Source organism: Choristoneura fumiferana, chromosome 13, assembly GCF_025370935.1.
Source record: "Choristoneura fumiferana chromosome 13, NRCan_CFum_1, whole genome shotgun sequence".
Taxonomy (NCBI): Eukaryota; Metazoa; Arthropoda; class Insecta; order Lepidoptera; family Tortricidae; genus Choristoneura; species Choristoneura fumiferana.
The window spans coordinates 4,638,384-4,658,591 of NC_133484.1; the positions used below are offsets into that span (position 1 = coordinate 4,638,384).

At 42.8% G+C, this 20,208-nt stretch overlaps 3 protein-coding genes across 3 annotated transcripts in view; 2 read left to right on the forward strand and 1 right to left on the reverse strand.

Moving 5' to 3' along the window:
- CCT1 (chaperonin containing TCP1 subunit 1) overlaps positions 1 to 4,007 on the forward strand; it is a 42,846-nt gene extending 38,839 nt beyond the window's left edge. Inside the window, exon 10 of the mRNA XM_074096065.1 lies at positions 2,689 to 4,007. Coding sequence (XP_073952166.1) covers positions 2,689 to 2,919 — 231 coding nt within the window. The 3' untranslated portion in view covers positions 2,920 to 4,007. The remainder of the gene's footprint in view (positions 1 to 2,688) is intronic.
- A 3,505-nt stretch (positions 4,008 to 7,512) lies between these two features.
- Positions 7,513 to 10,052, forward strand: LOC141434336 (valacyclovir hydrolase; the record flags this gene model as incomplete). The annotated part of the gene is given in 5 exon segments (XM_074096746.1): positions 7,513 to 7,803; positions 7,873 to 8,130; positions 8,388 to 8,541; positions 8,873 to 9,128; positions 9,770 to 10,052. Coding segments are annotated over 5 exon segments (861 nt in total). The 3' UTR covers positions 9,864 to 10,052.
- Positions 10,053 to 10,712: 660 nt separating this feature from the next.
- wts (serine/threonine-protein kinase warts) lies at positions 10,713 to 20,094 on the reverse strand. Its single transcript, XM_074096060.1, has 5 exons — positions 19,774 to 20,094; positions 18,978 to 19,439; positions 14,620 to 16,699; positions 12,899 to 13,185; positions 10,713 to 12,425 (listed from the first exon to the last, which is right to left on the reverse strand). Exons 2-5 carry the CDS (start codon positions 19,230 to 19,232, stop codon positions 11,997 to 11,999), a joined length of 3,051 nt encoding a protein of 1,016 aa, XP_073952161.1. The 5' UTR covers positions 19,233 to 19,439; positions 19,774 to 20,094; the 3' UTR covers positions 10,713 to 11,996.
- Between the last annotated feature and the right edge of the window lie 114 nt (positions 20,095 to 20,208).

The window sequence follows — 20,208 nt, forward strand, 5'->3', positions numbered from 1 at the left end:
TGTAAAGCAAAATGCTTGATGTTTGTAACGTGACAGACGACGTCAGTTGTGTTCTAGGATGGCGTACATTGATAGCAGTATTTAATTTGTATGAAAAAAGGAACATTCAAAGACTCCATTATGTTTAAAAGTCGCTGAACTGATGTTGTTCAGTTTGACGAGGAGGATCTATGTTTTAATTTTTGCTCGTATTACAGGCCACACCCGGTATAAGTATGTTTATCCGTTGTCTGGTATCCATAGTACAAGCTTTGCTTAGCTTGGGACTAGGTCGATTGGTGTCAAGTGTCCCATGATAGTGATATTATTACTTTGCTACCCGCGACTTTACGATAGCTACGTCTAGTCTATGCAATAAATGTGAATTCATGCAGTTCCTCCACTATGTTGTAAGAACACACACATGACACAAACCCGTCTATCACCACTACCACTCTACACTGACGTGTTTAGAACTCATCTTCAGAGTAACATTCACCAACAACCGTTCACCATGCTAACAGGGCGTAGTATCGTGCACAAACCAGTGTTAAGAGCGTTTATATCTGCTGAGCTGACAACTGCAATAATTACTCGTGAACTAAAATAATTTCCTTGCTCACCCGCGAACTTACGATAGCTAAGCTTATGCAAAATATGCGTGTTCATGCAGTTCCTCCACCTCCACACTGTAAGAACACACACAAATACACAAACCATCTATCACCACCACCACACTACACTGACGCGTTTCGAACTCAACCAGAGCTCATCTTCAGAGTGACACAACCGTACACCATGCTACCAGTTTTAAGACCCAACAACTGACACCACTGACTGAGTCTAACAACTGGTAGCATGGTGTAGGTGGAGGAACTGCATGAACACGCATATGCATAAGCTGCTATCTGTAAGGTCGCGGTGAGCAAGGAAATTTTTAGTTCTGATTGGACTCCGCAAAGTAACGCCTGATTCAATAAATTAATTATTCGTGACTTTTATTTTCTTTAAAAATCGTTAATAAACATTTGATCGTTTTTAAAGAATATAATATAAAACTCTATCACGAATAATTAATGCAATAGACACATTAATTTATATATTAAGAACATTCCTAACAGACCACATTTTTAATTACATTCACTTTTTATGGAATAATCGAGAAAAACGAACAAAAATGCAACGTTGCCAGCTCAGCAGGTATAAACGCTCTTAACGCAATGGCTGTTTGCAGAGTTCTCGCGAGCAGCTGGCCATCGCGGCTTTCGCGCAGTCGCTGCTGGTGATCCCGAAGACGCTCGCCGTCAACGCGGCGCGCGACGCCACCGACCTCGTCGCCAAGCTCCGGGCGTACCATAACACCTCGCAGACCAAGGTACGGTACACAAGTACACAACAGGTGGGTATATTCATGTGGGGTCAACGCACGCAGAGGGTTACTGTACACAATCCCATACATTTTAATCCGAAATACATGGGATTGCTTACAGTGGCGTATGGGGGAAGACCGTGATGGAGTGGAGACCCAGAACCGGGCAGAGAAACGTTGGTAGACAGGAGACCTGGTCAAAGTGGCGGGAAGGTACTGGATGAGGACAGCACTGGACCGAGATGAGTGGCGAGCAATGCAGGATGCCTACACTCAGCTCAGGGTGGCTATGGGCTGAAGAAGACAGTGGCGTAGCGTAGTTGGGGGGGGGGGGGGTCCGGTCCGGGCGGCACATTTAGGGGGCGGCAAACTACCATAAAAATTTAATGGTAGGTATGTGCGAAGTTCCCAATCCGCACTGGGCCCGCGTGGGAATTACGGCCCAAGTGTTCTCATTCTGAGAGGAGGACTGTGCCCAGCAGTGGGACGTGTATAGGCTGGCATGATGATAATAATTTCATAACAAAAAAAATGTCGCACCTACGATTCGAACGGATTAGAATGGGTACCCTAAATAAGAGGGCGGCAAAATTTTCTTGCGCCCCGGGCTGCTGATACCCACGCTACGCCACTGATTGCGTACACTGACACACTGCGTACGTTTACCCCACATGATTCTAAAGGCGGAATAGTAATTTATGCAACTGTATCGTTATAGGGGTCCTTATAACACGAGTGTGGGTTTATGAGTTTCATACATAATAGGGTCACATGAGTGTTTTAAGGCCTAATTACGTACAGTTAGTTGCATACAATATTTTATCTATATCCATATATTAAATCCTGTATCATGTGTTCCGCGAACCATTGAGAATGACCTGCATTAACGAGAACTAGGTAGGTATGTCTGCCCCACGAGCTGCGCCCGCTGCGCGCGCGACGACCTGACCATTACGATACAGACGTGTACATAATAGAATCCAATGTCGTAATGCTGGTCATTACCTATGGTTTTTGAACGCATAATTGAGGATCATAGCAGAAACACGCATGCATTGTATTGTATTGAGTGTAAGCTTCGGGTGACGTGTATTCCTGTGCCGACAACACGCCGATTTAGATTATTGTTTTTTTCCGCGTGGGAACGCGTGTCATCATCACGTGGCGTATCTTATATCTGCACCTGGTCATAGTAAATATATGAGAAAGCCCGAACAAACAAAAGCAAAAAGCCACAAGTGATACTAACGCCTCACTTAAGAGCGCCTAGCCTTCAACCCTTAATGACAGCGGGGCTACACCTTTCCCATAGCAAAGATGTCACGCAATCTTTTTCGCAGGTGGAGCACGCGAACCTGAAATGGGTCGGCCTGGACCTCACAGAGGGCGCGCTGCGCGACAACCTCGCCGCCGGCGTGCTGGAGCCTGCTATCTCCAAGATCAAGTCCCTCAAGTTCGCGACCGAAGCCGCCATCACCATCCTGCGTATTGATGACATGATAAAGCTGGACCCGGAACAGTCCGGCGGCAAGTCTTACCAGGACGCCTGCAATGCCGGCGAGCTGGATTAACGTGGTTCGGGTGGTCTCAGTGTATTGTCTAGCTGGGTAAAGGGGTAGGATAAGGGGGGCTACTACGAGATTCGAAAATCGAAGTTCATATCGTACCGTCACTCTCACTCGTATTAAATAATATTAGCATCAGCGGGACGGCAAGATACGAAGTTCAAAGTTTACACTTCGTAGTAAAGAGCCAAGAACGTACACAGAACAAGAAAGTGTACTTTTCTTTCTTGTATGCATAGAGTTGAAACTTGAAGTTATTTAATTTATTGAATTGGCTTAAAGTTTTGCAATGAGCATAACATAATTAGGTAGTTTCCTGGTAATATATTTCTATTCTTGCCTCAGCTTGTCAATCAAAAACCAAGCAAGCTGAGGCAAGAATAGAAATATTTTTTTATACAGCTAAGGTAATGTACTGAGATCATTTAATTATACAGGATATGCTTGAGTGATTGAGGTGCCTGAATGTGTTACTGTGAAAATATTTTAGGTTAATTTTTTGTCAGGGCTTATTACTGAATATCCCTGAATTAATTTTAACCACGCCGGCCAATGCATTTTCAATTTAAAATTCATCACGTTACATTTATATTATGGTCATTATAAGTTTATCTTGATTTCATTTGAATCAGCGTAAACTGTCCAGTGTTATAATTAAAAGAGTAAAATAAATTGATTTATTTTTAAACAGTGGCAGTGCCACGTCAGCTTATTAATTTCAAGTTTTTGTTTATCTAATTACCAAATCGTCACTACTTTGAAAAAATCTCGTATCTAAAACCAATATGGCAACAAAATTGAACCTTGACTCAATGTTTATAAAGTTCACTCAGAAAAATTATCCATTTTGAGGTAAGAGTTTTTTTTTAAAGTAGTGACGATATACTATTTTGTCAGTAATAAAGTATACAATCGAAGTATTAGTCGACATACGCGTCACAACTGAATACTTTCAATGGAAGGTATTAAATATGATTAAAACCAGTTTTATTTATTTTAACCCACTTATGGTATTGCTTTCACATAATGCTAGTTAATATTGCTAGGAAGTGTCTTATGTACTACTTAAAATAAAAAATAATTTTTAATACGAACATTGTGTATTACTAATACCTTGTCTTTCACAAACGGTAGACTTAAACTTGTATAAAAAATATATAAATAAACACGACGCGTAAATATAGTATTTCATTTCGGAATTAATTATTATCATTATATCTGTTGAGAACCGTCTTAACTTGCGCACGGGACGAGGCGTGCGGGAGGACGACACGGCGACGTTACGATCGTCGCTCCGACCGGCAGCGACGACTCGCCATACGATCTCCACCGCCGTTGGACGATCTTCTATTTTATTTTAATCTGTTTCTCAAACAAATCATATCGATTGTAATTAGACGGCGATTAAACCAGCCTTAACCTGTCCTCTCCCAGAGGCACAAATTTGTGCCCAAATTCCTTTGATCCTGTTATCCTGGGAGATGACAGATTAATTTACAGCCAGCGATTTTATTTAACGTCCCGTAGGACCCTAACAATATCTATATCTGGTCGTTATTTCTACAGCTTTTATTTAACTTACCCTGTTTGTTTATTTATTTATTTGGGTCAAATCTTGGAACCCACTACTTGTGGTCGGATCGACTTCAAATTTAGGATGTAAATCTGGTGACAATACAATAATCTGGTAGTCCGGTCAGGATCGCCTTCGCAGGAGGGAACTCTTCAACGGTCAATGGCGTCGACTTGATTTTGATACGGATATGCAGTTTAGATGACAAAGTATTGTATATAAATAAATAAATAAAGTCTTAGTAACTTAGTCTAATTATTTCTTATGACCTACCTGGAACCTTTAATATTTGTATTAAGATACGTGATATGCTGTCTTGCCACGATAGGGTCCGTCTCCCCGTAATAAAGAATATAAGTGGGGGCAACGATGTCCTTGAGCAAGTTCGAGCAAATTTCGCCCTTGTTCCCTTCATATAGGGTGTGCATTCCTTCCGACTTACGCGCCCAATAACTGGCAAATACTTAGTCATAAAAATCCACCATTGGTTTCTTCATTTTCTCTGACCATGATTTCAAGTCGCGAGTTTCTGTAATATTCAAGAATACCTATCAATATTCTACATACATAACATGGGCGGATCCACGCTGTACACCACCACACTAGGCTGACGCGTTTCGAACTCAACCAGAGTTCATCATCAGAGCAACAACCGTTCATCATGCTACCAGATGTTAAAACAAAATGTTTTTGTTATAATATTCAATCAATCACTCTATAATTTTTCTTAAACAGCGTAGCGTAGTGTGCTCTGACGCGTTTCGAACTCAACCAGTTTATCATCAGAGCAACACACCCATTCACAATACGATGCTGTAATGCTAGAATTATTTCAGCAAGCTACTAACTCCGTTAGAGCGCCAGCTCCTCGGGCAGGATGCGTGCAGCATCGCCACCGAGCTGCCGTCGCTCCAGCCCAGCACAGAGTAGCGGGATCTTTAGCGCCTGGCAACAGTTCTAAAGTCATCGTGGTCGCACTTGTTTGTATAGGCGCGATCCGCTTTCGTTGCTTAGAGTTCCGGCACAGTATAACAAGTTTTCTCTACAGTAGGCCGACGCCTTTGAAGTTGAGCGAGACCCCAGCCTTTTTTTTTGGGAGAAAATGCAGTTACGCATTCCGCGCGGCCGGGGGACCGGGACGGGTATGTGGCCTGTACTTTCGCAAATAAGGAAGGGTTGCCACAAATTAAAAATTTCGAAGGTAGATGTCTTTTACGAATCGATACATATTGGTACTGTGTGTGTGTATGTTTTTTACTCCTTCACGCTAAGACGGCTGGACAGCAGGGCTACTACGAAACTCAAAGTTCGTGTCGTGCGGTCCCTGTGACACTTATACTATTTAATACGAGAGCGAGGGACGGTACGATACGAACTTCGAGTTTCGTAGTAGCCCTGCAGGTTTGGATGAAATTTGGTATGGACATCAAGAATAACATATACCTATAGGCTATTTTTATCCCGATATTCCCACGGGATATGGATAAAATCTCGAAATAACAACCGTTGGGTTTTAGTCACGAACTTCGGCATAGTGGCTTTTAATGCAATGTCAATGAAAATCACGATGTAATTGAAGGCGACCGACAGGCTAGCAACCTGTCACTATTGTACCGTTTTTGTCAAACTTAAAATCTAAAATTGCTAAAAGTGGCTCCGAAGCGGTAACGTTTCGAGTGATCTGCCTACATTTGGGCATACAGGCGTGATGTTTGTGTGTGTGTGTGATACTTCTTACCCCTAAAGTATGCCACCCCTAATTTAAACGAATAACTAACGAATTTTAAGTTAACTTTCGTACTAAAATTGTTTGCCGGTAGGTAATTGACCTAAAATAGACGTCGACAACCCTAAGCCCTCTGGCTCCGCAGGGCTACTACGAAACTCGAAGTTCGTGTCATGCGGTCCCTCTGACACTTATACTATTTAATACGAGAGCGAGAGGGACGGTACGATACGAACTTCGAGTTTCGCCCTGCTGCACTGTTGGATGTCAGTAGGGCTACTACGAAACTCGAAGTTCGTATCTTACCGTCCCTTTCGCTCTCGTATTAAATAGTATACGTGTCAGAGACCGCATGACACGAACTTCGAGTTTCGAGTTTCGTAGTAGCCCTGCGGTCATGTTTTGGTGTCCGAAATACGGTAATGGTTTCTAATACGGTCGAAAATTGTGTCGGAGTGGTCATTTTACAGAAAAATATTAGAAAGAAAGAAAGAAAATACATTTATTTAACGCCATAAAAAACAAGCATAGAACAAATAAAGACATACATGACGCTAAATAGGTCCCCACTCAGCATAATGCCACGGCAAGCCGTGGCGCTGATTTTCAGTGTAGGACCTTATCTAAAAACTAACTTAAAAAAAAAATAAAAAATAAAAAAAATAATTGTATGGCAACACCGGCTTAAACAGTTACACTATGTATATTCATGGCAAAACATTTGATAATAGTACATTGTGTCTTAAGGGCGGTAAATAAGGAATTACGAAAGAGAGTCTATTAGAAGCCCGAAGTCGAAGACTGAGGGCTTTAATGAGTCGATGTTCGTAATTCTAGTACCGCCCGTGCGACATACAATGTTTTTCATCACATTTACGAGTAAAATTTTATATTTCTAAAAGAAAAAATATAATTCTTCCAAATATTGGCGATACCTTAGGCTTTGCTCTTGGTAGCGCCGCCCTCCCCCTCCCTCTCCCGCAGCATGCACCGCAGCGTGCGTGTGCTTGTGCTCCTGCAGCAGCGCGCGCAGCAGTATCAGTACGCAAATTGACTCATTTACCGACCTTGGGCTTCATGACAAGAAAATTAGTACGCGCAATGACTCATTTACCGACCACGGGTTTCATGACAAGCACATTAAGGTCGAGGGTCTTATTTGGGCGGTTGAAACCAAGGTAGCCTGCATGTTTCGACACTTTACGAGCAAATGTGATGAAAATAAATTATAGTAAAAAAAATTAAAGTGACCCTTAAAAGTAAAAGAATATTCTAAGTAAAATTATGATAGAAAATGTAACACTATTCAAAAGGTGCACTTGGAACTCGGCTTCCGCAATTTGACAGTTCGTTCGTAGTTCGTTTCCATTCGTTTCGTTTCGTTCCTCCGTTTGATTGAAGTTGCGATGAACTTATTATCTTATCACTGAGTTATTATTAAATTACTTTCATATAAAAATAGCGTACAATTTTAATAGGTGCTTCCATTAAAATGTTACTAAAATTCAATAGTTTTCTCTTACCACTGGTCAGAGTAAACCGGCAGAAAATGGCATCTATCGCCAAATTATCATCTGCAGCAGTTCCCAAGGTAAAACTATTTATTTTTAACCTAGTTACTCAAATAAGTGGCTAAAACTGAACTCATTTAGTGTTCCAGGAGGAGACAGTGAAAGTTGGTAATTGGGATGTTAATTACGTGAAAGTCGGCTCTGGTCCTCATACAGTGTTGTTGGTGCCGGGCGCGCTAGGCACAATATGGACCGATTTCAAGCCACAGGTGGAAGGGTTCAACCGCGACAAGTTCACGGTGGTGGCCTGGGACCCTCCAGGGCACGGCAAGAGCAGGCCACCGGTGAGAGACTTCCCCGCTGATTTCTATGAGAAAGATGCTCATTATGCTTATGAGTTTATGAAAGTAAGTAACCACATATTTGGTTTCTGTTTAAATTGTACAACAATAATTCAAATGTGTTCTATTTAAATTGCCACATTTATCTTTAAGCACTAGTCCCACCTCTGGCAAGTAGAGAAATAGGGTATTTTCAGTATAAAACTTATTTATTTTATTACTGAGTACACTTCTTGCTACTTGCTGGCGGTGGGTAGTGGCTTACATACATACTTTTTACTCAACTGCCCAAAGGAGGGTTATTTGATCATGATACTTTCCAGGCTCTAAAAATCCCCAAGTATTCACTCCTGGGCTGGAGTGATGGTGGCATTGTGAGCATGATCCATGCAGCCAAGTACCCCTCTGCCGTCAATAAGTTAGTTGTGTGGGGCACCAATTCCCTCATCTTGCCTCATGAATTAGAAATATACCAAAGTGAGTGTAGTTAATGTTATGTAAGAATATATTTAGATTTACTTTATTATCTTCAGCTGTGAATAATCATTGCCGATAAGATAGGCTAAAGATAAATAGATTATGCTATGTAACAAACCAGATTTAGACTGATATATATTTTGTATTGTAACTATGCACATTTTGCTTGTATGTATACAGCAGATATTTTATATATTATATTCACAAATAAACATTACCAAATTAGCCCCAAACATGTTGAGCTAAACTCGATTTAAGATGCTAGTTATCTGTTACAATATTATTTAATATGAGTGAGTTTCACGGTATTTTCATGTTCAAAACATTACAGAAACCAGAGACATAAAAACATGGTCAGAAAGAATGAGGAAACCCATGATAGAGGCATATGGTGAAGAGCTATTTGCGAAATACTGGTCATCCTGGGTGGAAGCAATGACAGCTATGTTCCAAGCCAAGGATGGAGACATCTGCTCAGGCCTGCTCAAGGACATTGTAGCACCAACCTTCATATTGTATGGAGAGAAAGACCCCATGGTGGCTAATATGCATGTGTCACATTTACACACTCATATTCTGGGGTCAAGGTGTGTATATAATTATAGACTGTAATTTTTTTCTATGCCCACCTGTCCCGTTTTGTTTACATAGCAAATGGTGGGTAATATTGTGATATACTCTGTACTTACCAATGCATAAAAAATAACAACTGTGCACAACCTGTGAATGAAATAAATGTTAAGCTAAATAAAGTTAAATATTTCGCAAACAGATCACTGAATCGAAAAATCGTCTGGACATCTCCCCAATGGTTTTAAAAGACCTATCCAACGATATCCCACACTATAGGGTTAGTCGAGAAAAAAAAATCATCCCCACCCTACAATTTCTTTTTTTATTTCACCACTTCGTTGGCCTAACTGATATGTAGATATATTTATGCCAAATTACAGCTTTCTAGTACTAACTAACAGTCTCTGAGCTTAGACGCGGACAAACAGACAGACATGCCGGAACTATAAAAATACGTATTTTAGCAAAAACGTTCCAAAGCATTGTCATGTTATTATTTAATTTCACTTTTGATGTTACTGAAATGTTCAAAAAAAAATTGTTGAGGTTTGAAACGTTTTTGCTAAAATACGTCCAATGGTTCCTAGTTGACTACAGAACCCTAAAAGCGAGCCCTGTCTGCAGTCTTTTTTTCTAAACATCGTTTTATTTTCAGGATACACTTGTACCCGGATGGCAAGCACAATATCCATCTAAGATACGCCGAAGATTTTAACAAAAGGGTGCAAGAATTTTTGGAACTGCCTTAGCTAAATGGAGAATTTCGTATTGGGCAATTACTAGTGACTCATCAACAAATACGATTTGAAAAGTAATTTGCTTTTTAACAGATTGCCATTTGACTATTTCATGTTCCAAAATATACTCATATCTAAGCAGAATGAACTTGTGAATATATATTTATATATATAAGAATTTAAATGCATTTTTAATACCTACACGTTTTTTTTATGTTTACTTTATTATTGCAATTACGTCACGCACACAAACCAATGTAATATTCGCAGCAGTTCCGCCACCAGTATTTTTAATGGAACTATTGTCATTTTTTCGAACTAGATCCGTTACGAAGAGAGATGGGGTGGAGGCGGGGGTGGCGAAACGAAAGCGATGTGAATTCGGTTTTTTTTTTATAAAAAAGGACTTTATTTATCAAAAAAAAAATCCGAATTCACATCAAAATCTGCTGCTTGATTATCCATACTAATATTATAAATGCGAAAGTGTGTGTTCGTATGTTTTTCCGTCTTTGACGTCGAAACGGAGCGACAGTAAGAGCGAGATAGTTTATGAGCCAGAGAGTGACATAGGCTACTTTTTATCCCGGAAAAATGCAGTTCCCGAATTCCACGCGGGCGAAGCCGCGGGCAAAAGCTAGTAAATAATAAAACCCCAAATTTATTTAGCAACAGAGTTACAGAGTTATTAGCAGTCTCCACTGGGCGAGCCGCCTCACGAAGCAGCCATTTCCAGTGCGATTTTGAACCTTGTGTTTTGACACAAGATCATGTCTCATGCACTTGCCTCGCGAGGCGGCGCGTTCAGCGGTTATTACGTTGAATGCTGATCACGAAATGAGGCAAAAGAAAAGATGTAACAAAGTTCCCATACTTTATTTTCGTTTACTTATAAGCATGTTTCATTTCAGAATAAAACAATTTACATTCAATAACACATAATTTAAGTTGAAGTGACTTGTTTAAATCGTACTGTACAAGTGAAAATATCTCAAATGGACTCAAAGAAGCTTTTATATTATTGTATCGCTAATCACACCTCGTTTTGTTCTATTGTTATTAGCGACTACTTGTTAAGTTGGGGCGTTGTTAGTGAAAACGAAATTCCTTACTAAAATACAGTAGAGTTTTGCAGTTTTACTGAAAACAAGATGCGATCCGGCACTCGATCCGACTGACTCAGCACACTGGAGTTTAAAGCTAATGCAGGGCTTTTCCGTCTCTTCCACGCAAACATATAAGTCAGAAAGGGACACGTATTAGCTACGCCGTAAGCGCCAGTGCGACAAGGCCGCTTGATGCGACAAATAAATACGTATTGCACTGTCCGAGCCACACGGTCACAAAACTGGATCCACAGCTTTGTTTTTATATAAATCTATCAAAAAGTATGAAGACCTAAATATGTTTCGTGTAAAAATTACATCGAATTGTTAAGGCACGTCATATGAGCTGTCCCGTAGGCTAACTGGAAGCACTTCCTAGTGTTAAGGTTCGACTCGGCGCGACACGGCTGCCTCCGCGATGACGGTTTACAATTACATAAACAGACACGCATCTATAAGCAACCTACATATATACTTCGATAAATATATAAGAAAATATAAAGACAATGTCAAATCATTCGCTAATTCAAGTAAGCTTGTTCTTATCTCATAAATAATTTCTCTAGTTACAAAAATAGTATACATCGAATGGAACGACGCGGGCCGCGGCCCCGGAGCACCAAGCCAAGCTGCGTCCATCCGCTACATATATTACAGCAATAAGATTACTCTTACAAATACATAACGATACAATATTACAACATTATCACCGGGATTATTAACAATACGGTTTTTTAATTTTAAATACGTTACATTCATTACGTTTACAAAAACTATAGTTTTAATAGAGAGAGTCAAAGGCACACACTTTGTAAAATATATACTAAGAGTTAGTCTCAGCGTTTGTTTATCACTGCGTCTCACTTCACACGGCTACGGGCGAGCCGTTCTCGTCTGTCGCTCAACGCGTTTCTTTCCCTCGATCGGAAAGCGACGTACCAAGCGACAAAGCGAGGGGCGGCCGCTCGCCAAACAGTCACGGTTCAAACCCGGTCACGCGCAATCGGCAGCTTTGTCGGCAAAGCTGGCACTGCGCCACTCACACATACACGGGCCCCTGGGGGTCGGAGTCATCGAGGTTGATCTTGTTGTTGGAGTAGGGCCCGCCGTCGTCGAAGAACCGCCGGAAGGTGAACTCGAAGAAGCCGTGGAAGGTTTTCCCGTTGTCGAGGAGTTCGCTGTCAGACTTGCCGGAGTCGCTGGACGAGCCGCGGAGCTTGTCGGGGTCGACCGGATCGAAGTTGGACGTGTCGGTGGGGTACTCGATGCGCGGGATGTAGGGCGCGACCTGCCGCCGCAGCCCCTTGTCGAAGTCGATGGAGGCGAGGAAGGGGTGGCTTTTGACTTCCGCCGCGTCCTTGCCGAGCCGCGCGTCCTGCCCCGAGCACAGCTGCAGGATCAGGTCCGCGCTCTCGGGGCTCAGCTGCGCCGCCGACGGGATGTGCAGCGTGCTCTCCCAGTTGATAACCTACACATCACAATAGGACAATTTGACAATCTAATGGTAAAGCGAACACTCGTTATGGATATAAATTCAAACGAGTCAACTCAATCTAATCTAATAAGCAACAAACAAATTTTCAAGTCCTTTGGTTCCTCCTCATCCCAATCAGTCAACTCATAAAACGACCCAAACTCAGTTCAAGTCAAAACAAGTTCAAAATATCATCTTTCATCAAACTTTCCTGCAACATCAATCCATATAGTGACTCATACGTGTAGGCGCAGTTGCTTGTTAGAAACGGCCTGCACCCACTGTAAACCCGCGGCTTCAACCAGGTCATCCGTTCATCTCGTTGGTGGACGTCCAACTGGTATTTGTACTATCGTCTCTATTTAATCCAACAAAATAAACCGAAACCGCATCATAAATATCTGTCACATAAGATGACAGGACCACAATAGAGTGGTGTAACGAGGGGTGCATTTGACAAAACCAACCTTAAGCTGCGTCTCCGCGGGCGTAGCAGCTAGGAAAGGCGGCGATCCAACCAGCATCTCGTACAGGATGACTCCAACGGACCACCAGTCGCAGAGCTGCGTGTAGCCAGTCCGTTGCAACACCTCTGGCGCGATGTAGTTGGGTGTGCCGACGAGACTGTGGGCCAGGCAACGCTGGTGTTCACGCTTGCGCCGCCGCTCTAAAGGCTTCAGCTGGTGGCAGCGGCACTCGCTGAGATTGCTCCATTCTCCGTCCACTGGATCCATGGAATCTTGGCGTCCATGCTCTGGAATTACAAATGTTTAACTTAAAGTAAAATTTTACATATCTAACTCTTTCATTTAATTATACATAACATAATATCATTTTCAATTATCATCATCATCACCAGCTGGAAGACGTCCACTGCTGAACAAAGGCCTTCCCCTTAGAACGCCACAACGAACGACAACTCTCCAGTAGCATCCGCCGGTTGCCTACAAGACTGCATCTAGTGCGAGGCCTTGCCAACGCTTCGTCTTTCAGTTCGTGGTCGCCACTCGAGGACTTTTTCTTAATTTTTTTTAATTACCAAGAGAAAGCATAATCAAGTCCACGTTGATGTGTGATATGATTCTAGAAAACTGACGCCTGCAGTCTTTCGTTGTAAAGAAAGAAAAATAATATACTGGCTAAATTGAAGTAGGATATGTAAGCAAATAAGAAATCTATGAATAAAAGAGAAGGAAAGAAGTGATGAAATACATTTATACATTCTTGTAATGTTACATGCTGTCTTTAAAGGCTTATAATAATTAAAATGTATGTTTATCTAACTAATAATGAAACCAAAAAAGGGCTAGTGTTGTTTTGCTCAAGTCCAATGCTTTCAATTATCTGAATTCGATTAAAGAAACTATTTTCGCAATTTACATATTAAAACGTTTAGTAATGTTCACTCTGTTTTATAGATTAATTAAATTACTTAATTTATAGTTGGAACAAGTTAATGTGTATACTTTTAAGGCTTGATTAACTTTGAAATGGTGAGGATGCGTCATTAAGATTTGCCGTCTGACACCGAAAGCGCCTTGGCCTTATTTGGAGCCGAGACCTAAACAAGTTCTAAATTAGTTCCGAGGGCATTAACACTAAACGTGTAAACTTAGAAAGCATCCTACATCCAATACTTGTGTAGTGTAGTGGCCAAATACAGATTTTAAGTTGTTATGAAAATTTGCTGGTAACAGCAATGCTTTGTCAACTTGGCATGTTTTACATATATTTAAATGCTTGTGTTTACTTGTATGTTCGTTCATACATAAATAATGTCTGGAGGAATTAAAATATATTTTCAAAATAATTTCAATAATAGAAAGCTACGCTATCCCTAAATAACATGCTACTTCTGTCTCTGAAAAGTGGAAAGGTTCCGCGGGACGCAGAAAAAATTAAGTGTGCGACTATCTAATAAAGGAGGAATTTTATGATTAAGTTTTTTTTCTTTTTGACTATAATCTATCTATATATAGATTGACTGGCACACAGATAACGCATTCTAAATCACCAGTTAGAGATTATCCTTATTGACAGACATATTCCTTGAAGATCATAAGAAGTGGCTAAGGGCTTTTTTGAAATTCTTCCCCAGCAATGGAGCCACGGGATAAAGCTAGTTACTACATAAGAAGCTAGCAACATATTTACCGTGCAAATAAGTAAAAAAACTAGTAAATCTCACCATTTCTCTGATAGTATTTGGAGTTATGCGTCCAGCGGAAGCCAGTGCATAGACCAAAGTCAGTGAGCTTGATGTGGCCATCCCGGTCGATCAGTATATTGTCAGGCTTGATGTCGCGGTGAATGAACCCCATACGGTGCACCGACTCCACGGCGCAAGTCAGCTCTGCGATGTAGAACCGCGCCAGCTGCTCCTCGAATATACCCAGCTTGATCAGAAGGGACATCAGATCACCCCCCGGGATGTAGTCCATCACGAAGTATAGATTGTCCTTGTCCTGAAAGCTGTAGTATAACTTGACGACCCATTCGTTGTCGGCCTCGGCTAATATGTCGCGCTCGGCCTTGACGTGCGCCACTTGGTTCCGTTTCAACACGTCGGCCTTACGGAGCGTCTTCATGGCGTACAGATGGCTGGTGTCGATTTTCCGGACGAGCGCAACCTCGCCGAAGGCCCCGACGCCGATGGGCTTGATCTTCGTGAACATGGACTTGTCCATCTTGGCTCGCTTGAGCCGGATGTAGTTGGACTCTTTCTGGCTGAGCATCTTCCGCATCTGGCACTGCGCCTCCGGACTGAGCCCGATCTTCGTCATCTCCTTCTCTAGCTGCATGCGGCGGAACTGCCGCTGCTTGTAAGACTTGAGGATGTTCTCGACGTGCTGCTCCATGAAGAACTTGAAGGCCTGCGGCGAGTAGTTCCGCACTTTGCAGTCGCGGCGCTCGTCTTCTTTCTCTTTACTGATGTGCCGGCGCTCCGGGATGGGCGACTGGTGCCGGATCTTCTTCGGCGGCGCCGCGGGCCGGCGCTCCGTCGACCCGTTCGAGCTTTTGTCGGAGCCCGACGCGAGCGAGCCCTCCTTCAGCAGGTTGTTGGTGCAGTTCTGGTTCGGGCATTTGCCTTCGGGGGGTTGCGAGGGTTCGCCTTTGGCGTCGACGTTGGAGAATTTTTTAATGAGTGCCGCGTGGTGCGAGGGCGCGGCCGCGGTGTCGGCGGAGTCCTGGTTGGCGTAGGGCGGCGGCGGCGCGGGGTGCGGGTGCGGCGGGTGCAGGCCGCGCTGCGCCGCCAGCGCCTGCATGGTGATGGCGTAGCTGGGCGGCTCGGTGGTGGGCACGGCGGCGGGCGACGCGCCCGGCGACGACGGCTTGGGCGCCAGCGGGTAGCTGGGCGGCGTGCCGGCCTGCTTCTGCTGGATGGAGGACGCGTACGAGGGCGGCGGCGGCGGCGGCGCGGCCAGCGGCGGCGGCGCGGCCGGCGCGATGGCCGTCTGCAGCACGGGCTTCTGCACCTGCGTGCTCTTGACGGACTGCATGATGATGGGCGGCTGCACGGCGTGCCGCGCCGTCCACGGCTGGATGGGCGTCGGGCGCGTCATGCCGGCGCCGGCGGCCTGCGACACGGTCACGGGCGACGGCGAGCCGGCGGACGTGGCGCCCGAGTAGATGCCGGAGGAGGGGCTCTTGCGGTAGTCCTGCGACTGCGTGGGGCTCTGCCGGTTCTGCATGGAGACGGAGTAGGAGGGCGGCGGCGGCACGGCCTGCAGCGGGTATGGCGGCGGCAGCTCGGCGCCGGCGGTGGGCGCGGGCTGGTAGAGGCCGAGCGCCTGGATCTGCTGCGAGAGCTGGTGCTGCGCCTGCGAGCCGTTCTGCACGAGCATGGGCTGGCGCGGCTGCACGGGGGAGGCGCCGCGCGCGGGCGGCAGCGGCGGCGCCGGCGACATGCGCTTCATGAGCTGCTGCACGGACGGCGGCACGGGCGGCGTGGACGGGCAGCGCGGCGGCGGCGGCGGCGGCGGCTCGCCGAACCCAGACGGGCTGTACTGGCGCGCCAGCTTGTCGTGCGGCGCGTCGGGCTGGCGCGGGCTGTCGGAGCGCGACGAGCCGGCGCCCGAGTCCAGCGCGGGGCTGCCGCGCTGCAGCCCGAGCTCGCGCTCCAGGCTCGGCTTGCGGATGAGCTTGGTGCCGAGCGCCAGGTTGCCGCCCTTGAGCGCGCCATTGAGGGGCTCCTGCTGCTTCGACAGGTAATCGATGGCGGACTCCACGCGCCCTCCGGAATATTTGAGCGCGCGGACCGCTGGATCCTGAAAAATAAATAAAAAGAACTGTTTCATATCAAAAGGTTCAAATTGTCAAATGTCAAATGTGCAAAAGTCTGGATGGATTTTGACGAAATTTGACATAAGCACAAAAATCTCTGAAATAATACAGAAGCTATTTTTATTCCAATATTCTCACAAGACCACCATTGGTGGATGCAATATGTAATGTAAAATCCCAAAAACTCAACTGCATGAAACTTTACGCAAGCATATTTAATGCAATGCAAATGAAAACAATGATATAAATAGAATCCTGAGATAAAAAATACTGGAGGGGAACGAGATATCGGTAATTTGAAGAATATGGTGTGACCACAGTAAACAAAAATATTATAGATCGAGACTCCCGACATATGGCAATACTGAACACTAGAATTCAAATTCAACTACTTGATCTACTGGTTTAAGGAAGTGGAACTGCAAATGAAATCTAGTTATCTAATAAAACAAGATTTAATTAATCATACAAAATACTTTGTAGTTTGTTTTAATAAATATGACAAGGAATTGTCAATGAATAGAGCCCTGACCTGTAGCCTCTAGATGCAATAAAATAAAACACTTGCATAAATCAGTAGTATAGCTGTTATCTGCTTTATGATATGCCAATTCTAACAATCTTGGTCTGCTATAAACTATAAAGGAGCAGTTTATTGAGGATCTCACTATTAGAGGTTGATACACTAAAAGCACCTAATAGGTTATTTTATGGCCTGGTTTATGAAGATGAGGCCTATAGCTTTGTGGTTGCTGCAGATAGTAAATAAGAAAAACATTACAAAAATGGAAGTCAACATTGGTAAAATATGTCTTCTATCTATAAAACTACTAGGTTTTGCCCGTGGCTTCGCCGCGTGGAATTCGGTTATCGCGCGCTGTTCCCTCGGGAGCTGTGCATTTTCTGGGATAAAAAGTAGCCTATGTCACTCTCTCGCCCATAAACTATCTCTATGCCAAAAATCACGTCATTTCGACGTGAAAGACGGACAAACAGACAAACACACAACACTCGCATTTATAATATTAGTATGGATGAACAACATGTATGGGGTGTAAATAAAGAAAGATGAAAAATAAAAGATATAATATAGCGTTCATAAGCCTCTGAAAAGATTATCAACTTTGTTTTTGTTGTTTCAACCTTTAACACATTGTATGGCTTCGTTGCCGGACAAGTGTCACATTAATTGTAAGCTATACAACGCCACAAGTCCAGAAAAAAAGGTCCATTGTCCAGTGAAAACAACGGACATCTACAAGCGGCCTTAGACTAAGGAAAATTTTGCCCACCTAGAAAATCTATCGGCCAGACGTGAACTAGACTATCAGCTTGTTGTAAGAAAGTACTAAGAACTGAAGCCATTTCATAATGTATTAAATTTTATAAGCTTGTGTTCATAAATTTAATACAAACCCATAGTAAGAAGATCATGATGGGCATCTAAATGTAAACTTACCATGAAGATTGTCAGATGACTTTGATTACACTAGCTAGTTAATATAATAATTGTTATTAGATGTTGAGTGCATACAATGCTTATTCCAAATCTCTGATTTGCATACAATCAGGTTTGTTTACAAATAATTTCATCAGCTCAAATCAAATTAACTGGTACATAATTATACAGAACAGTAGATTCTTTCAAAGGAACATTAAGTTCCACCAAGAAATTTATATAAAACATACACAATGACCATTTAAAAATGAACTATTCATTTTAAGCATGTGTAGTACATACAAGTACAAGTACTAAAAGGAACTAGTTGTTGATACTGCACTAGCATGAATTATTCCCATCTCCTTTTTGCTTTTAGTAGATTTAGTGCAATATCTCGAAAGGACCAACTGAACAACGCAAACAGTGTGGACTTAGTGAATGCAGTTGTTTGAATAAGATAGCAAAAAGAAATGGAAGACTTATTGGAATGGCAGCAAACCATGCATAGACTCTATTATGTATCAGGATACTAATAGAGCAAACTAGTACATTACATGTGCTTAGTTGGGAGTGATCCGTCTAGTAAACAAGTGTATGTACAACTCAAATTAAATTGAATGAAATTTGCACTGATGAACTGTTCTTGAACAAAAGTGTATCACACAATGTACCCATCTTCTGTGCTTGTTCAATTCTTATATCAAAATGAATATAACTTTCTTCCCAATACACTTTTAAAATGACAGATTCTATAAATATCATCTTTTTTTTTGAGATTACCATATATGTAAAAAGCAAAATTTTATAAAATGATGCCTTACCTCTTCATATCCCAAAGCAATAAGTTGATTGAGTGTCTGTGGGTGAACACTGAGCTCCTTATCGAGGCCATTGCCAGACGATGAGCTGAAACCGGAGCTGACACCCGAGCTGACAGTGCTAGCTGCAGATGAGCCCGGAGGTTCCAAATTTCCAATGTTTGCAAAAGGTAGAAGTGAGTTTCTTATCTCGGCGAGCGCCTTCTGGTGGTACCCGGAGGAGCGCGTGGCCGTCTTGCCGGGCGCCGGCGGGTTCATGGCGCCCCAGCCCCGAGCCTCTCACCCCACCCCGCCCATCACACCCGCCTGCACCGCCGCTCACCCCACACAGTTCGCATAACCAGGGCTATCAATACTCAGGGCTCTTAACAGTCCACCAACTTGGACAAAGCAGTCTTTTGTTCTGTTTATAACTTTAATCAACCTTGTTGATGTTTGTATTCTATCTGGTATCTTTGTATTGTGCTGCAAATTGAAATAAAATGATCTTTAGAATGATTTTCAATATTAGAAAGTATTTAGTACGAAAGAATATCAAGAGTAAACATAGCAAGTGGGATAAGTATCATACCTATTATTATTTTTAATTAGTTTATTTTACAAATAACTTCACATTTATAAGGCGGTAGTAAATAAACAAGTTGTAATTCTTATGCCGTCTTTACGAAGATGCAAAACTAACAAGAATGCTCAACACAAATCAATCTTGACAGAGTTGAGGAATTCCAAAATTAGAGACGATTTTATTTGTTGCTAAAACTAGTTTCGGGCTGGAGAATGATGTGTAAAATTTAGTTACCTGATACTTTTTTAGTTTCTGCAAATCCGAATGGGAATCATAGACGTCATAATCCCGTAAAATAAAAATGATAGTCGAGAGCTCTCACATTACCGATGACATATATCTCGTACGCCACGTATAATAATCACAGCAGTATTGCATCGCACTTTATCAAAATGAGACTAAAATTACACGCACTTTTACTTAACCAGAGGAATTACGAAAACAAAGAACTCTGAAACACAGACATGCAAGTTGGCAAACCATACAAAGCGACCATTTTGAAGAATTACCACATTCTTTCGTATGTTCGTAAAAGCTACGCTATCTTGACGTTCAGAGTTGCTAACATTTTTTAAAAGATTTATACTTTAGAAATTCAAGAAACAAAGCGATTTATATCGACAGGTGTATAAAATATTTTTGTATATTATTTCAAATAAATAAAAATAC

Bases quoted from the DNA above. Each gene is read 5' to 3' on its own strand.
- wts (XM_074096060.1), bottom strand. From the start codon at position 19,232: ATGAACCCGCCGGCGCCCGGCAAGACGGCCACGCGCTCCTCCGGGTAC. The intron at 13,186-14,619 runs GTGAGATTTACT...TTGTAATTCCAG, and splicing joins CAAATACTATCAGAGAAATG to AGCATGGACGCCAAGATTCC. The intron at 12,426-12,898 runs GTTGGTTTTGTC...TGTGATGTGTAG, and splicing joins CCGCGGAGACGCAGCTTAAG to GTTATCAACTGGGAGAGCAC.